This window comes from Podarcis cretensis (genome assembly GCF_951804945.1).
Source record: "Podarcis cretensis genome assembly, chromosome: 9".
NCBI lineage: Eukaryota > Metazoa > Chordata > Lepidosauria > Squamata > Lacertidae > Podarcis > Podarcis cretensis.
This window is the reverse complement of record NC_137178.1, coordinates 52031082-52045929: the sequence shown is the minus strand read 5'-3', so window position 1 is coordinate 52045929 and position 14848 is coordinate 52031082. Positions and strand designations below refer to the sequence as shown.

Sequence of the window (14848 nt, the reverse complement as noted above, 5' to 3'; positions counted from 1 at the left end):
CTCTGCCATTTGGTAAAGGTCCTCCTCAATTCCTTGAATAAATAGATTTTAAGGGCAGTAGGAGCTGGATGCTGCTTTATTTTATTTGTCTGGAGACACCTGCTTTATAATTGTAATGGTTTTAACAAGGCAGCTAACATTTCTTAGGAAGCTGCAAGCAAATAAAAATAAGCGATTGCTTCCTCAGTTCTGCTCATAACGCTTTCTATGTCTGAAAGGATGAATTCTTCATTTTATAGACTGAAAGAACATTCGTGTTCCTGAGAGTGGGTTAACACTCATTCATATATTAATACTTTGATTTAAAATTTTATTTTTAATAGGTTGGCCCACTCAGACACATTGCACTAAATGTAAAGTATCCAATTTAAATATTTTTGGAACTGTGTTTAAATTACTGGCCAGTTAATAGAGAAGCTATTTCAGGAAATTTAGAAAAATCAAACACACACTGCTGGCAAGCAAGGTCTAGCATATGCATAACTTCATCTCAGAAGTCTGGAGTTTGGCTCTCTTTCAAGACTTGTGGCAGGGGTGGTAGAAGAAATTTATCAGGGCATGAGAACTGGGCATCTTCAGATTTGCTTTGGGTTGAAGGGAAAGCAAGCAGTGGCATTACTTCACAGATCTCAGATACTTTAAACTAGTGTAGTGGAATTATGAAATATTTTTGAAAACTATCCCTGCTGCATTTTGCACTAGCCACAGCTTCTCGACTTGGCTTAAGGGTAGTGCATTATGGCTGTCCAATCATGAAGTTACTAATACATGAGTCACAGTGGCAAGGCTACCCCTGTCCAGGAATGATTGCAATAGGAACTATCAGTTGGAGCTGGTAAAAGAGAACTTTTACAGTCACAGTCTTCCAGTGACAAAGATGGATCAAGGAGCAGTGCAAAGCTACACACCTGCTTTGAAGGCAGCAAAAACCCATGCAGAAAAGGCATACTGTCTGAGTCCCAGATTCGGGAACTAGCCACCCACAAGACTACCCCGTTGTCAGGATTCAGATCCAACTTTCTGGCCCTCATTGGGCTCATGACCAAATCCAGGCACCAATTCAGTACTTGAATAGCCCACCTGATTCAGATGTAACAGAGAAGCAGAGCTGATGACACTGCGCTGCAAATCCTCTTATGAATGAACCCAACAGCTTCATACAGATGTTAAATAGCACTGGGAACAAGATGCTTTCCTGAGATACCACATGCATAATTGCCAAGGAGGTGAGGTAGAGTCATTGAATGCAACTTTCTGTCACCAGCTGCGCAGGTAAAAGAAGAATCATTGCAAAACAGGAGCTCTAACTCCCATCTTACACAGCTGGTCCCGATTAATCTGATGGTTAATGTTATCAATGGGATGCTGGTGGCGCTGTGGGTTAAACCACAGAGCCTAGGGCTTGCCGATCAGAAGGTCGGCGGTTCGAATCCTGCGACGGGGTGAGCTCCCATTGCTCGGTCCCTGCTCCTGCCCACCTAGCAGTTCGAAAGCACGTCAAAGTGCAAGTAGATAAATAGGTACCGCTCCGGCGGGAAGGTTTTTGTGCGCTGCTCTGGTTCGCCAGAAGCAGCTTAGTCATGCTGGCCACATGACCCAGAAGCTGTACGCCAGCTCCCTCGGCCAATAAAGCGAGATGAGCGCCACAACCCCAGAGTCTGCCATGACTGGACCTAAAGGTCGGGGTCCCTTTACCTTTACCTAATGTTATCAAAAGCTGCTCAGAGATATAACAAAACCATTAGGGCAACCAAGGATAATTAAGTTCTAAACCCAAGAATGAACTCAGACTGAAATGGGTCTAGATAATCACTTTTCTCCAAGTATGCTTGGAACTAGGCTGCCACTAGTCTCTCCAGCACCTAGTTCAGGAAAGGGGTATTTGTGATCAGGCAGTAATACCTCAGGATCCAGAGTGGGAATGCATCATCATCTCTTTCAAGGTGGCAGACAGCGCCTCCTCCCACAATAAGCTCACCACACCTTGTACCCCCTCACCAGCTCCTACCGGATAGCTTGAATTAGGCATGTCACACCAGGGTCAAAAGCTCAGCGGAACAGCTACAAACACCTTGTTCACATCCTTCGACCTCAAATGCTGAAACTGATCCCCCCAGATTAGACAAGATGGTGCATCGGACACCTCATCAAGACCTCTCAAAATGCAGAGGAAACTTGTAGAAAACCTAACAGTATTTACTTGGCTTTCTGTTCCTCTGTGGCTAGGATAATACCTTGCCATAGGCAGAACTACGCCAAGCAGACAAAGGGCTTGGATTTGAAAAGCATTAAATTAAAACATCCCCATAAATGTAGATACACACACTTGGGGGCAGAAAGTCACACACCTATTAAAATATCTTTTCATAAGGGAAAGAATATGTTCGTTTGTATCTGTAGATGCTTGAATATACCAGAACCTTTAGGCATAAAAAATCAAAAAGCTCTAGCAAAAAAGGTACAAAAGATCCTTTGCTTAAGTCTGGTGAAAAACAGAATTGCTGTTTTTCTCCCCTTGGTTTTCAACAATGATTGAGGGCTCACTCAATCCTCTTTCCTTTGAGGTTAACAAGGATTTTTCTGAACATTCTTAATGGTTGCATCCTTGGCAGCAGAGTCCTATAAAGGAGGCTCATGGTAGCTTTTCCCTGGCAAATCCAAGCTAGCTTATTAATTAATACTCTTAAATTCAGACAGACAAAAGCTAAGCTAGACAATTTTCACTTTGTGATCGATATGGACAAAACATTGGTTTACAGAGTTGGCATATACCTCCTTAAAACTGGGCCTTCCCTTTCTGACACTGAGCTTAAGACTACTCAATTATTGATGTGATGGTTACAACAGACTCACAGTGACCCCACCTATCAACCGAGTATTACCACTCAGCTCTGAGGTGAAGACCAGGTGAAAGGTATGCCCTGCTACATGTGTTGGACCATTGATGTACTGTACTGAGACATCCCCACGGTTGTCATGGAAGTTATGAAGTCTTAAGCCAGCCCATTTGAGGCAGCCTCAGCATGGATACTGAAGTCACCCCAAGACCACTGAGTGAGGGTTCTCCAACACCACATCCAAGACACCAGCTTGGTCAGGCAGGTTGCAGAACAGCAAAATGGCTTTTGCATTGGGAAGTCAGGGAAGCATATCTGCCCCATCCCAATTTGCCACCCACGACTGGACACAGGGTTGTTCCCAATTGTGTCCTTCTGTTGATGGAACGCTCTTTGATCCAGTGGAGGCTTCTGTAAACGGAAAGGGGAGAAGAGCTTATTCCCTTCTTCTCCCATATTTTCCAGTCACCTACCACACTGTCCCAAAGGGTTCTCTAACCCTCTTGAGCAAGGAATGAAGGAATCAACAAAAAAAAATCTCCACTAGCCCTTCCACTAAGGGCTCATCTACACATCTGTAGGGTCTGTGATTTATTCTGTTTGTCCTTTGACTTCTAGGCATGGGTCCAGTAGGTTTTTCCTTTTTCCCGCAGCTTTCCCTGGGAAAACTCACATTTTAACACTGAACTGGAACAAATGTCAATCGGGTGAATGGATGTTTGTTTCGATTCAGTGCTAAACCACAGGGTTTCCCAGGGAAAGCAGTGGGACCAAGGAAAACCTCTCAGACCAGTGCCTAGAAGTCACAGGACAAACAAAATAAATTGCAGACCTAACAGAAGTGTGGATGAACCCAGACTCAGGACTCCACTAAACCAGAGAGGGTCAAAATCCCTAGACTTTTTACTTGTATGGCAATAGCACTGATTACTGGGAAGAAAGGTCCCTTATTATATTTATCACTAGGTGAAGGGTGACAGCAGCTAAGGAGAGACATTTTGTACACACCTAACATCAAAACATTCCTGCTTTGCAGAGGGGTTGGACTAGATGACCCTCGTGGTCCCTTCCACCCCTACAATTCTATGATTCTATCTACCAGTACCCTGTATACTTAAAATTCTTTGCTAGACATCACAAATAAAATTAGGCTGCAATTCTCATATAAATCCTATTGGCAGAAATTATTACGGTATTCCCCCCATCATTCATTAAGTGCTGGCCAAGTTCAGAAAGCTGATAAGCTATGGCATGGCTTGCAGTGGAAACGAACAGACCCTGGCTGTTGTATGTCTCCCCTTTTGAACTTAAAGCAAGACATTCATTCATTCATTCATTTTTCTCATGCAAGCACATGTATGAATTAGTATCTCTATCAAGAGTAAGAGGTTCCAGCGCTGAAGCAATCAGGACAACATTTGCTGTGAGGAGTTCACACAGGTCGTGGCTATTATCACAAAACCTGCCAATGATGAATTGCGCTCTGCTGACTTCCTTCAACTATTTAACATCGGGTCTAGGTTTTCTCATGCTGGTCACAAATGCAAAACACAGAGCGTGGAATAATAGGAACTCCGTGAGTTCTATCACGGTTTGAAGGTCTCCTTGTGTTACTGCCTGGTGGACTAATAATAAATTTAATTAAAATCTACACAGAACAGCTACTGAAGGAAAATGGCCCATCAGGGCGCAGCTCTGACTCTAAAATGAGTATAAAGGTTAAACTGAAGAAAGCAGTTAGGAGAAAGGAGGGGGGATGAAAAGAGGGAAATCTTACCTCTCGGTAAGTTTGTCACTAGGTGCGCTTTTCACAGATAGCTCCTCTTCCAGCCTTTTCCTTTCTGTTTCCAGATGCTCCAACTCATCTTGAGTTCGTTTACATGGGGTGACAAACTGAAGTTCTTTCAGAAGCTCTTCCTTTTCATTAATCAGCATCAGCTTTTCTTTCTCAATATCCAGTGCCCCAGGCCAAGCTTCACTTTCTAACTTGGACAGTTCAATCTTTAAGTTTGCCATTCTAATCATATATGCATAAAAACCACACACACACATTAAGGAAGGAAGGAAGAAGAAAGTACAGATGAGCAACAGGCCCCTAAGGGTGAAAAACAACACCTGGTAGAACAGGAAAATATATTTAGACTTGGCAAGTCAATGGGATGCAACTATCAGGGCGGAAGAATCAAACCTACTGAACTAAGAAGCCTTAGCAGCAAATGTATGCCATGATGCTTTTCAGAGGAGGATGATCTTGGGCCAGATTGGATGAAACAGATCTATGTGTGGTGGAGAGCAGAAGCAAACAGTCAATGCTATTAGCTGCCCAGACCGGGACCTAATATTAGAGGAGGGACAACTCATGTAAAATATAACAAAACGTATGTTAAAATCCAGTGTCCCCCCCCACCCCCGCCTAAATATGTTTACGGGTACTCTCATTTTCTGACTCATATTGAAATACTGCTCCTCAATGAGGCCAAACTTTGATTCACAAAGTGTTTAGGGGTATGCGTACCCCTGCGTACCCCCAGAAAAAAGCACTGTTAAAATCCTAAATTTCATTTGTTAAGTCGGCTGTGCAATATGAGCAAGTCTATGGACATAGACCTTGATCAAATGTTATGCCCTCATGTGAATGAATGGCTAGTTGTTTCAGAGGGAGGGCAGACATATGAGTGGCTAGGGAGGCAAAGCTTGCTTATAAAACTCCCATTGCTTCCCATGCTATGTAGGAGACAAAGTGGATCCGTTTGATCCCATTTGGCCCTCCGTCATCCCAGTCAATAGCTGGGAGGAGGGAAATGGCATTATCTTGCAATGTTACCACACAAAAGGACAGACAGACAGTGTTTGCTTTCTGCTTAATAATGTGTAAAACTTGATGTGTAATAAAACACTGGCTTAAACAGCCAGCATATGGTATCTTAAGTACTGGCATTTCTCATCCTAGGGGTAGTTTTAGACTGCCTGTCCCATTAGTCATCTGATAGTTGGGTTTATCACACAGTGAGTCAAATCAATTCCGTTTTTAATTTTTTTTTTTAGAAACAGCTAATTTTGAGAAGGAACTTTCTTCCCATTATCGCAATGTAAAAGCTGCAGCTTGCAAATTTTTCAGCTGTAGCACTCATTTCGTGAAATTTGCTCTCAAAATAGATCCACCTTACCAGCTCTCTCCAGCAGGTAATAATCTCCCTTTACTTAAAGCCTTTCTCTGTTCTTTCATGTACATAGGCTGCATTCAGGAATACTGCTAGTTTTTGTTTTAATTATACTGATTTTAAGCAGCTATTATGAGAGATTTGTACTAAGCAATTATTTTATTTTTGTTTTGTAACATTTTAAAATTATTTGTTTTATGCCTTACTCTACCTTGGGTAAAATTAATAGAGAGGCATCTCAGCAGTCTCCAGAAATCGTATATTAGCCAGCAAATACAACACCCCTGTATTTAAGTTCCGATAACAAACATTACAGGCTTATAAACCATTTCCGCAACACACTAAAAAAACTAGCAACCGTTTTAATGAGCATAGCATTAGTTTGATTAACCAGAGAAAATACAAGCTAGAACAGACATGATACAAGAAACAGCCTCCTTCTCTTGGACCACAAACACAAACCGAGCAGGAAACTGCTTTATAAATACCTTGATTAGCCTTAAGATTGTGGAGATTTCGTGCACTCTACCTAAACTTCAGCTTTAAAAACTGTGTAGAATTCAGGTTATAATCATTTGTATTTTAATTTCTTTTTTTAAAATTAGTAGATCCTCATTTGGAGTATGAAGTCAGTGATTAAATTCATTTTCCTCCAAAAATTATTTTGATTTTGGAAGATGATAATTTGATTCAAAAGATTATTCAGGTGGATGATAATTATTTTGTTTAAGAAATCCACATGGAATATGTATATGGGACATTTTGAAGAGAAGCCTGCTTGACAGCCCAAGATTGATAATGGAATGCAGCAGCTTTATTCTCTGGGTCACTGGTTCAAATCTAGCCAACCTTCGTATTATCTTAAAGTAGCTGCTTTTGACAGCTGTTCAATGACTTACAAGATGAGGTGGCAGTCTCACAGGGGCTTTTTTCTTCATTGCAATGCTGACAGTTATTCGCTATTGTAATTGGCACCCTTGTTAGCTGTCTCATAAAAGGGGCCCAGGATAACAAGGACATGAACACTAAAATGCCCTTTCAACCTTTGAGCGAACATCTTTTTAACAGTGCAAAGTCAATTTATACACACTGCAATATCCCCATCTAATACTGTACTTGCTCTCTGGCCTCTTGACTGGCACTGTTTGTCAATACCAAGTTTCATTTTTAAGGCAGGTTTTTATGTTTTAAATCAATCCAATACCATTTCCCTTGTATATGTTGAAGAGTTTGTTTGAGGCCCCTCAAAGAGTTTCAGGAACTATTCTTCAAACTTGTTAAAATGATGAGGGAGGGAGGAGGATGGCTAATTGAAAACACACCATCTACAATACTGCACACTGTAACTGGCCCCTGGCCTCAACACTACCTCCAAATCTCTCACCAAATTCCACCTGCAAATACTTTCTTGGACCAACACAACCTGAATTTTCCTGCTCATTCTTTAAACTTGTATTCCTTCCCTGACCTTAACCCTTATCAAATACAGTTCTCTTTCCCATGCCTTTTGTTTTCTCTGCCTTACTCATACTCAAGCTGCTTTTGATCTGGAAGCACGCACAAAACATTTTTGTTCTGTGCCACAGACTTTAACTTAGCCATGCACCCACCATCAATTAGAGCAACAGGGAGCAGCTATCTGTGGCTTTCAACTCAGTGAGGAAGATGTGCTTGATTGGATCTCTTGTCACTTATGGTGTGGGCAGGAAGAATGTCCTTTACTATGCTCCATAGCTATCAAATGACTGGTATCGAACAACAGGGCCAGCCAAAGACATTTTGTGACCTGAAAGGGCAAGATGATGTCTCCCTTCATTTCATGTACAGAAGCTGACTGGACTGGCAACTAAATCTTAGTTTGACACTGGCAATGGAACAGCACCCTTCAATGGGCAGCAGGTTAATTTAGGGATAACATATAGCTCTAGTAAGGAATAGCATACAGCAGCCACTGGTACCCTTAGCATTTGCCACCTGATGTGATTGCCTCACTCTGCATATTAGTAGGGCTGGCTCTGTTAAATAAACAAGAAATTGTCTCCATATAGGCCATCAATACTGAGAAGTCCTTCAAATACACTGAAGTGTTATGATGTGTTCAGTAGGGCTTTGCTATCTTTTCATTTAAATGGCAGTTTCCAGACACCCTAGCTTAAACTGAATACTTCTTTTGTAGCTTGGGAAGTTGTTGATAATCAATCCCTGCTTCCCCCTCCAACCACAAAAAGAAGTCAAATGCTCACTAGACATGGATACCTAATTCTCCATTCATTCTTCAACTACCTTTGAATTGGACCTCCTGTTCTACATGTATGTGGACCCACTTTGTACCTTCCATCAAGGTATTTCAGTACATTTCCATACGCATATTTTGAAATAATTTAATCTTCATTTAAAATATGTGGATTAGTCTGAGAAAGTCCCAAAGCACAGCCATCAAGGCTCTGATCTTATGGGCACTAATTATACAAATTATGCTTTTTGTGCATGAGAATCTCCTATCCTTACAGTCATTAATGAAGTATAATATGAGTACACAAGCCAGGAAGTGGAACAGAACTTGCAATAAACGTCCTCTTCTCCTAAATATGCACTTCAATTAGGTCCAATTTCTGCTGCTTATAAGCAGCAGAAGAATTATTTTGTTTCTGGTACTTTCATATTTCATAAATCTGTGTAAGAGTACATCACAGCATCTACTAATAGCCCAATACATAAGGTTCAATCAGCCTAGAAAGAATAGCAGTTAATGATGCTGATAAGCAATGTTTCATGAAGATGCATCCAGTAGATGTCACTGCAAGCATTAGATTGGCTACTAGGTTCATGAACTCTGATACAAATTCACATTTTTAAAAAGAAAAGAATCCAGTCATTACCTTCTTTTGGCTTCTTCGTACTTAAGACTTAGTCTGACCTTTTCAGCTAAATTGGACATAGTCCTGACACCAACCTGTTGAAAGAACCAGCAAGCTTATTGCATGGATCATTTTTAAATGAAGAGAGAAAGCAATTTAATGAAATATAAATAGAAACACATTTCAAAATAGTAACTATTGATTTTTCAGCACAAACACTCATAATTACTCAATGTTTTTCTAAGGAATTTACATTCTCAATTGCTAAATCATTTTTGGACAGAATTTAGTACAAGTCATTACAATTCTGTTTAAGGCCTACTTTGAAGTAACATTTAATACATCCCAAGTTGTTACTTGCTACTTTGAACTCAGAACTTTGGTGGAGATCAATGAAGTTCAAAGTAGGACTTCAATGAAATCAAGATTACTAAAAACCACATTCAAGTTGGGGCTTCTTCTCAGAAAATCTTAGTACAATCACTCTCACAGCCTTTCATCATGCTACCTTAAAGAAATATGCCAGCATTTGGAAAACATTTGTGGATGTAAACCTATGGCTGACATATGGGTCAATGAGATGCCAAAGATTTTTAAGTCACTAAAGTGGTAATTCCATCAGTCACTTTCAGATGTACAAAAACAGAGATTGGAAGAGATCTTTGCTCACCAGTTTTTGAAACTAGAAAGGTGTCAACTTTATTTTATCACCTACTTATATTTATTTACTTATATACTTATTTTCTTTTTGAGGAAAACTAATACCGACCACTTAAATTTAAGAAATATGGGATAGTTTAAGTTATATTTTTTATTTTGAAAGGTACAGGTTACAAATGACTGCTTACTGGCTGGGTTCATATGTCTAGATAAACAATGGTTTAATGTGAATGGACAGTATGCTACTGCAAGCTGATGAAATTATAAGTACAATGGTACCTTGGTTCTTGAACTTAATCTGTTCCGGGAATCCATTAAAATCCTGAAACTGTTCCGAGAACCAAGGTGCAGTTTCCAATTGGCTGCAGGAACTTCCTGCAGTCAGGTGGAAGCTGCGTTGGACATTCGGCTTCCGAAAAATGTTCACAAACCAAGGTGCAGCTTCCGATTGGCAACAGGAGCTTTCTGGACTCAATTGGAAGCTGCGTCAGCCGCTCGGCTTCCGAAAAACGTTCACAAACCGGAACATTTACTTCCGGGTTTGCAACGTTCAGGAACCGATTTGTTCAACAACGAAGCCCTTTGGGAACCAAGGTACCACTGTACTTCACCCCTTCCTCACTTCTGTTGCTGCCACACTGCTAGGAAACAAACCATAGTCTGGTTTTTCTCATCTGAACCCAGCTTGGTGGTTTCTTTCTCAAACAAACCTTGGCTTACCATCAGATCTGGAAGCTAGAACGAAGCAGCTCATGGCTTGTATCCTGGTAGCAGCAGCCCAGCATGCTGCTCATCCACATTAAACCATAGTTTATCTTACCTATGGCTTAACGTGACATGTAAACCAGCTAGTTCCCATGCTTTTTACTTTTGAAATGGCTTGCATAAGAATGTCAGAAAAAAATATTACTTTTACTAAAGGAATTTGAAATATATTTCCTCCCAATGGATGATAGTACTATGCTATATTCTAAATATTTAGATAGAAAATTTTACTCCCCCACAAAATACTGCAAAGCATGTGCATATTTTCTTATGCTTTCCCCCTTCAGCTTCTCAGAAGCCAATAACAAAATTGGAAGACAAAACTCCGTTTCTATCACTTTAATAATATTCTTTTGAAACCCAGCCTTCAGAATTCTAAATGTACCACAGAAAAGCCTCTTTTTGGCAATACTTGGTTTCACTATCAGAAAAAAATATTTTAGTGGGGAATATATTAGCCATCTTGATTAGATACAGCAGCAGCCAACCATTTGACTCAAATCCCCTCAAGAATGTTCTGCAGCTATTTTCTCTCTTCCCCACCTTTGAATGGCATGAAAAACTTACATCACCAGAAATGTCTGTCTGAGACCCTGCATCCAAAGTCTGCCTCGAGAGAGAGAGCTGATAGTGTGCTGGACTGCACCTCAAATCTGGTTCTGATCTGCCAAAGTTTTGATTGAGGAGGAACCTCTCTCTCAGCTTTGCAAGACTCTGAAAGGAAACACAAATAATGATGCACTTTCATGCTTCATTTATTGTAAAAGATTGACACACAGCAAAAATACATTGGATGGGGGAGCAGCGAAATGACAAACCATAAAAGGAGAAACAGTATAAAGAGCTCCCTCAACAGTTAAACATATCCACTTAGGGAATCAACTCAACTGAAGGTTGATCATATTTGCATGAATAAAAGCATTATACGCATATCACAAAAATAAGCTACTACTTCAAGAGGACAACAAAAAACCATGAGTAGTCAAAACAAAAAATCAAAAAAATAAAAATGCAAAAACATTTACCACTACAGTTGTAGGATAGAAATTCAAAAATACCTGCATTAAATCTTGCTTCTCCTTCTCACCAGAGCTTATAGCCTTTCGGATAGACTTTAATTCATTCACAATGGCTTTGGCTTCACTTAGTTCATACCCACTCTGGCCTCCAGACATTTTTTGGTCAATTCTGTAAAACAGAGACACTAAGGGTAACTGTAGAGAAACAAATATTGTTCTCCAAATTAGGGGAAAGAATAGGTAGGTCTAAAGATATTGTTTCCCATAGCATAGTAAGGACCCAGCTACATTGGCAAAGAAAAAGAGTGTTATATGAGTTGTTTATGCTTTCTAAGACTGTGACACCAGATGGCGCTGTGGAGTTCCGTTTTTGCCAACCCGATTTCTGGCACCCACAGCACTTTCTCAAAGTACAAAATGAACCCATTTGTCCAAAAAGGTTGGTGACCCAGTGCAAGGCAAACATTTTAAAATATTCATTTCTAGCCAGACTGGATACTTTCCAGAGGAACAATTTAATATAACCCATACGAGTTTTTAAAAAGATTGTTATTGATTTACAATATCTATCTCCCCATCATTCATCAAGAATATTCTCAAAGTGGTTTGCTTAAAAAGGTAAACACAATAAAAATATCTAACGGAAAATATATTAAAACCACCATTTAAAAGTCATTATCAACAAACCCAAGAAAACAGCAGCCTTACAGAAGCAACAAAAAGGAAGTGATGCAGCAAACTAGAAAGAAGAAGCAGCATTTCTGAAAATCCTTGGTTCCTTCCCCCTTGCCCCCACTTCTTCATCTATCAACTTCAGTCATAAATTTATGTTTTCCAACAGAAGGATGCACCAACACTTCAAAGATAAGAAGTAGTCTTCAACTTCAAGTACACATACAATATCTTACACAGAATGCATGCATTGAAAATGCAATGTTTTCTTAACCTTGACATTAAGCTCCCAGTGTTAAAGAGAGCTTAAAATTGTACACATAGTTTGCTATGCTTTAGAATTCATGGAAGAAAAGTGCCTCCGACCTAGTAACACAGGTAGACAGGCAGATGGCTACTTGATACATGCACAGGAAATTAAACATTATCTGTTATAGGAAGCTAAGTTTTCCAAAAGGTGAACACAAGTTCAAAAACTGTGAGTGACAATTGGCTCCTATAGAAATCCATGGCAAAGCTCCAATTGATTTGAATGAGAACCATTGTGGCCAAGATGAAACCATGGTAGCACATTAAAATGTACTAGAGGCTTGCAGCCAAAGATATAGCAAACTATGCAAACTCAGGCTCTCTTGCGCCTCTGTGGCTCTTGGCCACATGAACTTTTCATCTCTGCCAGTTCTCCTCTTCCTCCAAGATGTTTGCTTGACTTCTTGCATTCTCCTGCAGCAGTCAGTGCCTCTTCCATGGTTATTTTTGTAGGGTTCTGATTCTTTTAGCCCTCACCCCCCATGATCTTCTACCTTGCTAGCAGGTAGGATAAGAGCACTTAGCCAATCAAGGCCAGAGGCTCTTTTGACTGAGACTATCATTACAAGAGGCTTTTATCACCACACTGCAATATGGAGAGCAATTGTTACTTTGCAGGTAAAGCCATTTGCTCTCTGAAAACAGAGCAAAATAATGACCGGCTGCTTCTTGGGTTATTGTTGTCAAGACATAGGTGCATTCTTGCAAGCTGAATCACGCTCTCTACAGATATGTGTAAGTATAGCAAGAAAACCAGAAAAAAACACATTTATCTCGGACAGAGGAGTCTATAACTTCCTCTGGTTGGATATGCAGATGACACACATCTGATTTCTGCTGTTCACAGGGGTTCCTAGCTAGTCCAAACCGAAACTGTGGATGGTTTTAACTATCGGAAGCAATCCAACTTAAATCAAGTTGGGATGGGGAACCTGTGATTCTCCAGTCCGTGGCAGACTTTGGGATCTCATATTTCAGCGGTGTCCTGTGTGATGCAAAAATTCGGCACCCCTTGCCTCTCGCACTCTGTTCTACAGCCTTGTTGTGGCGTCCCCTGCAGCGCAGCACCCACCCCAGTTGAACCACTCTAAAACCGCCTCTGCTCCAGATGTTGCTGGATTACAGCTCTCATCACCCCTGACCCTTCTCCATGCTGCCTGGGGTTGGTAGGAGTTGGGTTCCAACATCTGGAAGACCACAGGTTTCCCAGCCCTGTCCTAAACTACAGTTTAGATTAACCATAGTTCTGAGTTCAGACCCAACACACTGTAGCTTGTTGAACATGGAATTGAAATCTTCCCATGCCTTCCTTGTGGCAGCTCAGAAGGAAAGGCACTCAAGCCCAAGACTTGCAATGCTAAATATTAGTTCAGCCAAAGACCACATCAGGATCCAATTTAAACATGCATAACTGCCATGGATAGTGAACATATAGTCCCTAATCTTGTTTGATTTTACTATCTTTACACAGCTAGGGTAAACAAACCCCAAAACAAGTGAAACTGACTGTGGTTTTGTTGCATGCTGAATGTCTGCTGCTGTGGAGTGTGGTGTCTCACATTTTAAGCTGGAGCTGCCATATTATCACATATATGGCAAAAATGAATAAAATGGTTCTCCAGCACATAAGATATTCTGACCTCCCAAAGTGGCTATCTGAATTTTTCCAACAAATGCCCATTGTTTGCTTGTGGTATGCTGCTGAAAGTTTCCCAAACATGTTTTAGATTCCTATCAAAATTGCTTGCAAGCAAGTTGCTTTAAAACAATACTTCATTGTTATAGTAATGTAATAAAACCAGCATGTTTGGCTAAGCTTTAATCTTGGGATAGTAGCCGAAGTTTCCAAGCTTTGGATATAGGTCCCCGACCGCAAACCCCCCTATGCTTTAAGGGGTAGCTAAATTATGGTTAAATATGTACCTCTTCATTCCCTCCCAACAACTTTTACTTAGATTTAGAAGTATTACTACTGTAAATTGTGTGCAAACTTTACTTCTATTCGACTTCACAGTCTTCCAAAATATGGGTGAAATGTGGTATGTCTTTCCAGCACCTTAACTACATCACAAAGATATCTAAAGTCTCAGCCAGCTGTAAAGTTTAATCAAAAGTTCAGCAACAGACAGACTAGGAATTTTCTGCCTCATTGGTTGCAATCCAAAACATACCTACTAGAAAGTGGTTCAACTTAATTCCAAGTATACACATTTAAGGGTGTGTTGTAAATTCTAACCCTAAGTTCCTTGAAGAAGGTCCATAGCTCAGTGGTAGAACATCTGCTTTGCGTGCAGAAGGCTTCAGCTTCAATCCCTGGCATTTTCAAGTTGGACTGGGAATGTTTCCCATCTCGAATCCTGAAGAACCACTGCTAGTCAGCATGCATAATATTGAGCTAGATGGACTCAGTATAAGGCAGCTTCTTATGTTCCTATCAATTTAGTACCTATTAATCATTATTAATTTTATTTTGCCCCGCAGCCTATTTAGACTGCTGCTTTTTCCTTTTCAGAGGAGCGGTGGGTCTTCAAGTACAGTGGTACCTTGGTTCTCAAACGGCTTAGTTG

At 40.5% G+C, this 14848-nt stretch overlaps 1 protein-coding gene across 2 annotated transcripts in view; it reads right to left on the bottom strand.

Annotated features, from left to right (window-relative positions):
- WWC2 (WW and C2 domain containing 2) overlaps window positions 1–14848 on the bottom strand; it is a 114552-nt gene that overhangs the window by 41074 nt on the left and 58630 nt on the right. For both annotated transcript variants that reach the window (XM_079991363.1, XM_079991364.1), the window contains exons 6-9: window positions 11340–11469; window positions 10849–10995; window positions 8878–8951; window positions 4615–4854 (exon numbers count right to left, since the gene is read on the bottom strand). In XM_079991363.1, coding sequence (XP_079847489.1) covers window positions 4615–4854; window positions 8878–8951; window positions 10849–10995; window positions 11340–11469 — 591 coding nt within the window. The remainder of the gene's footprint in view (window positions 1–4614; window positions 4855–8877; window positions 8952–10848; window positions 10996–11339; window positions 11470–14848) is intronic.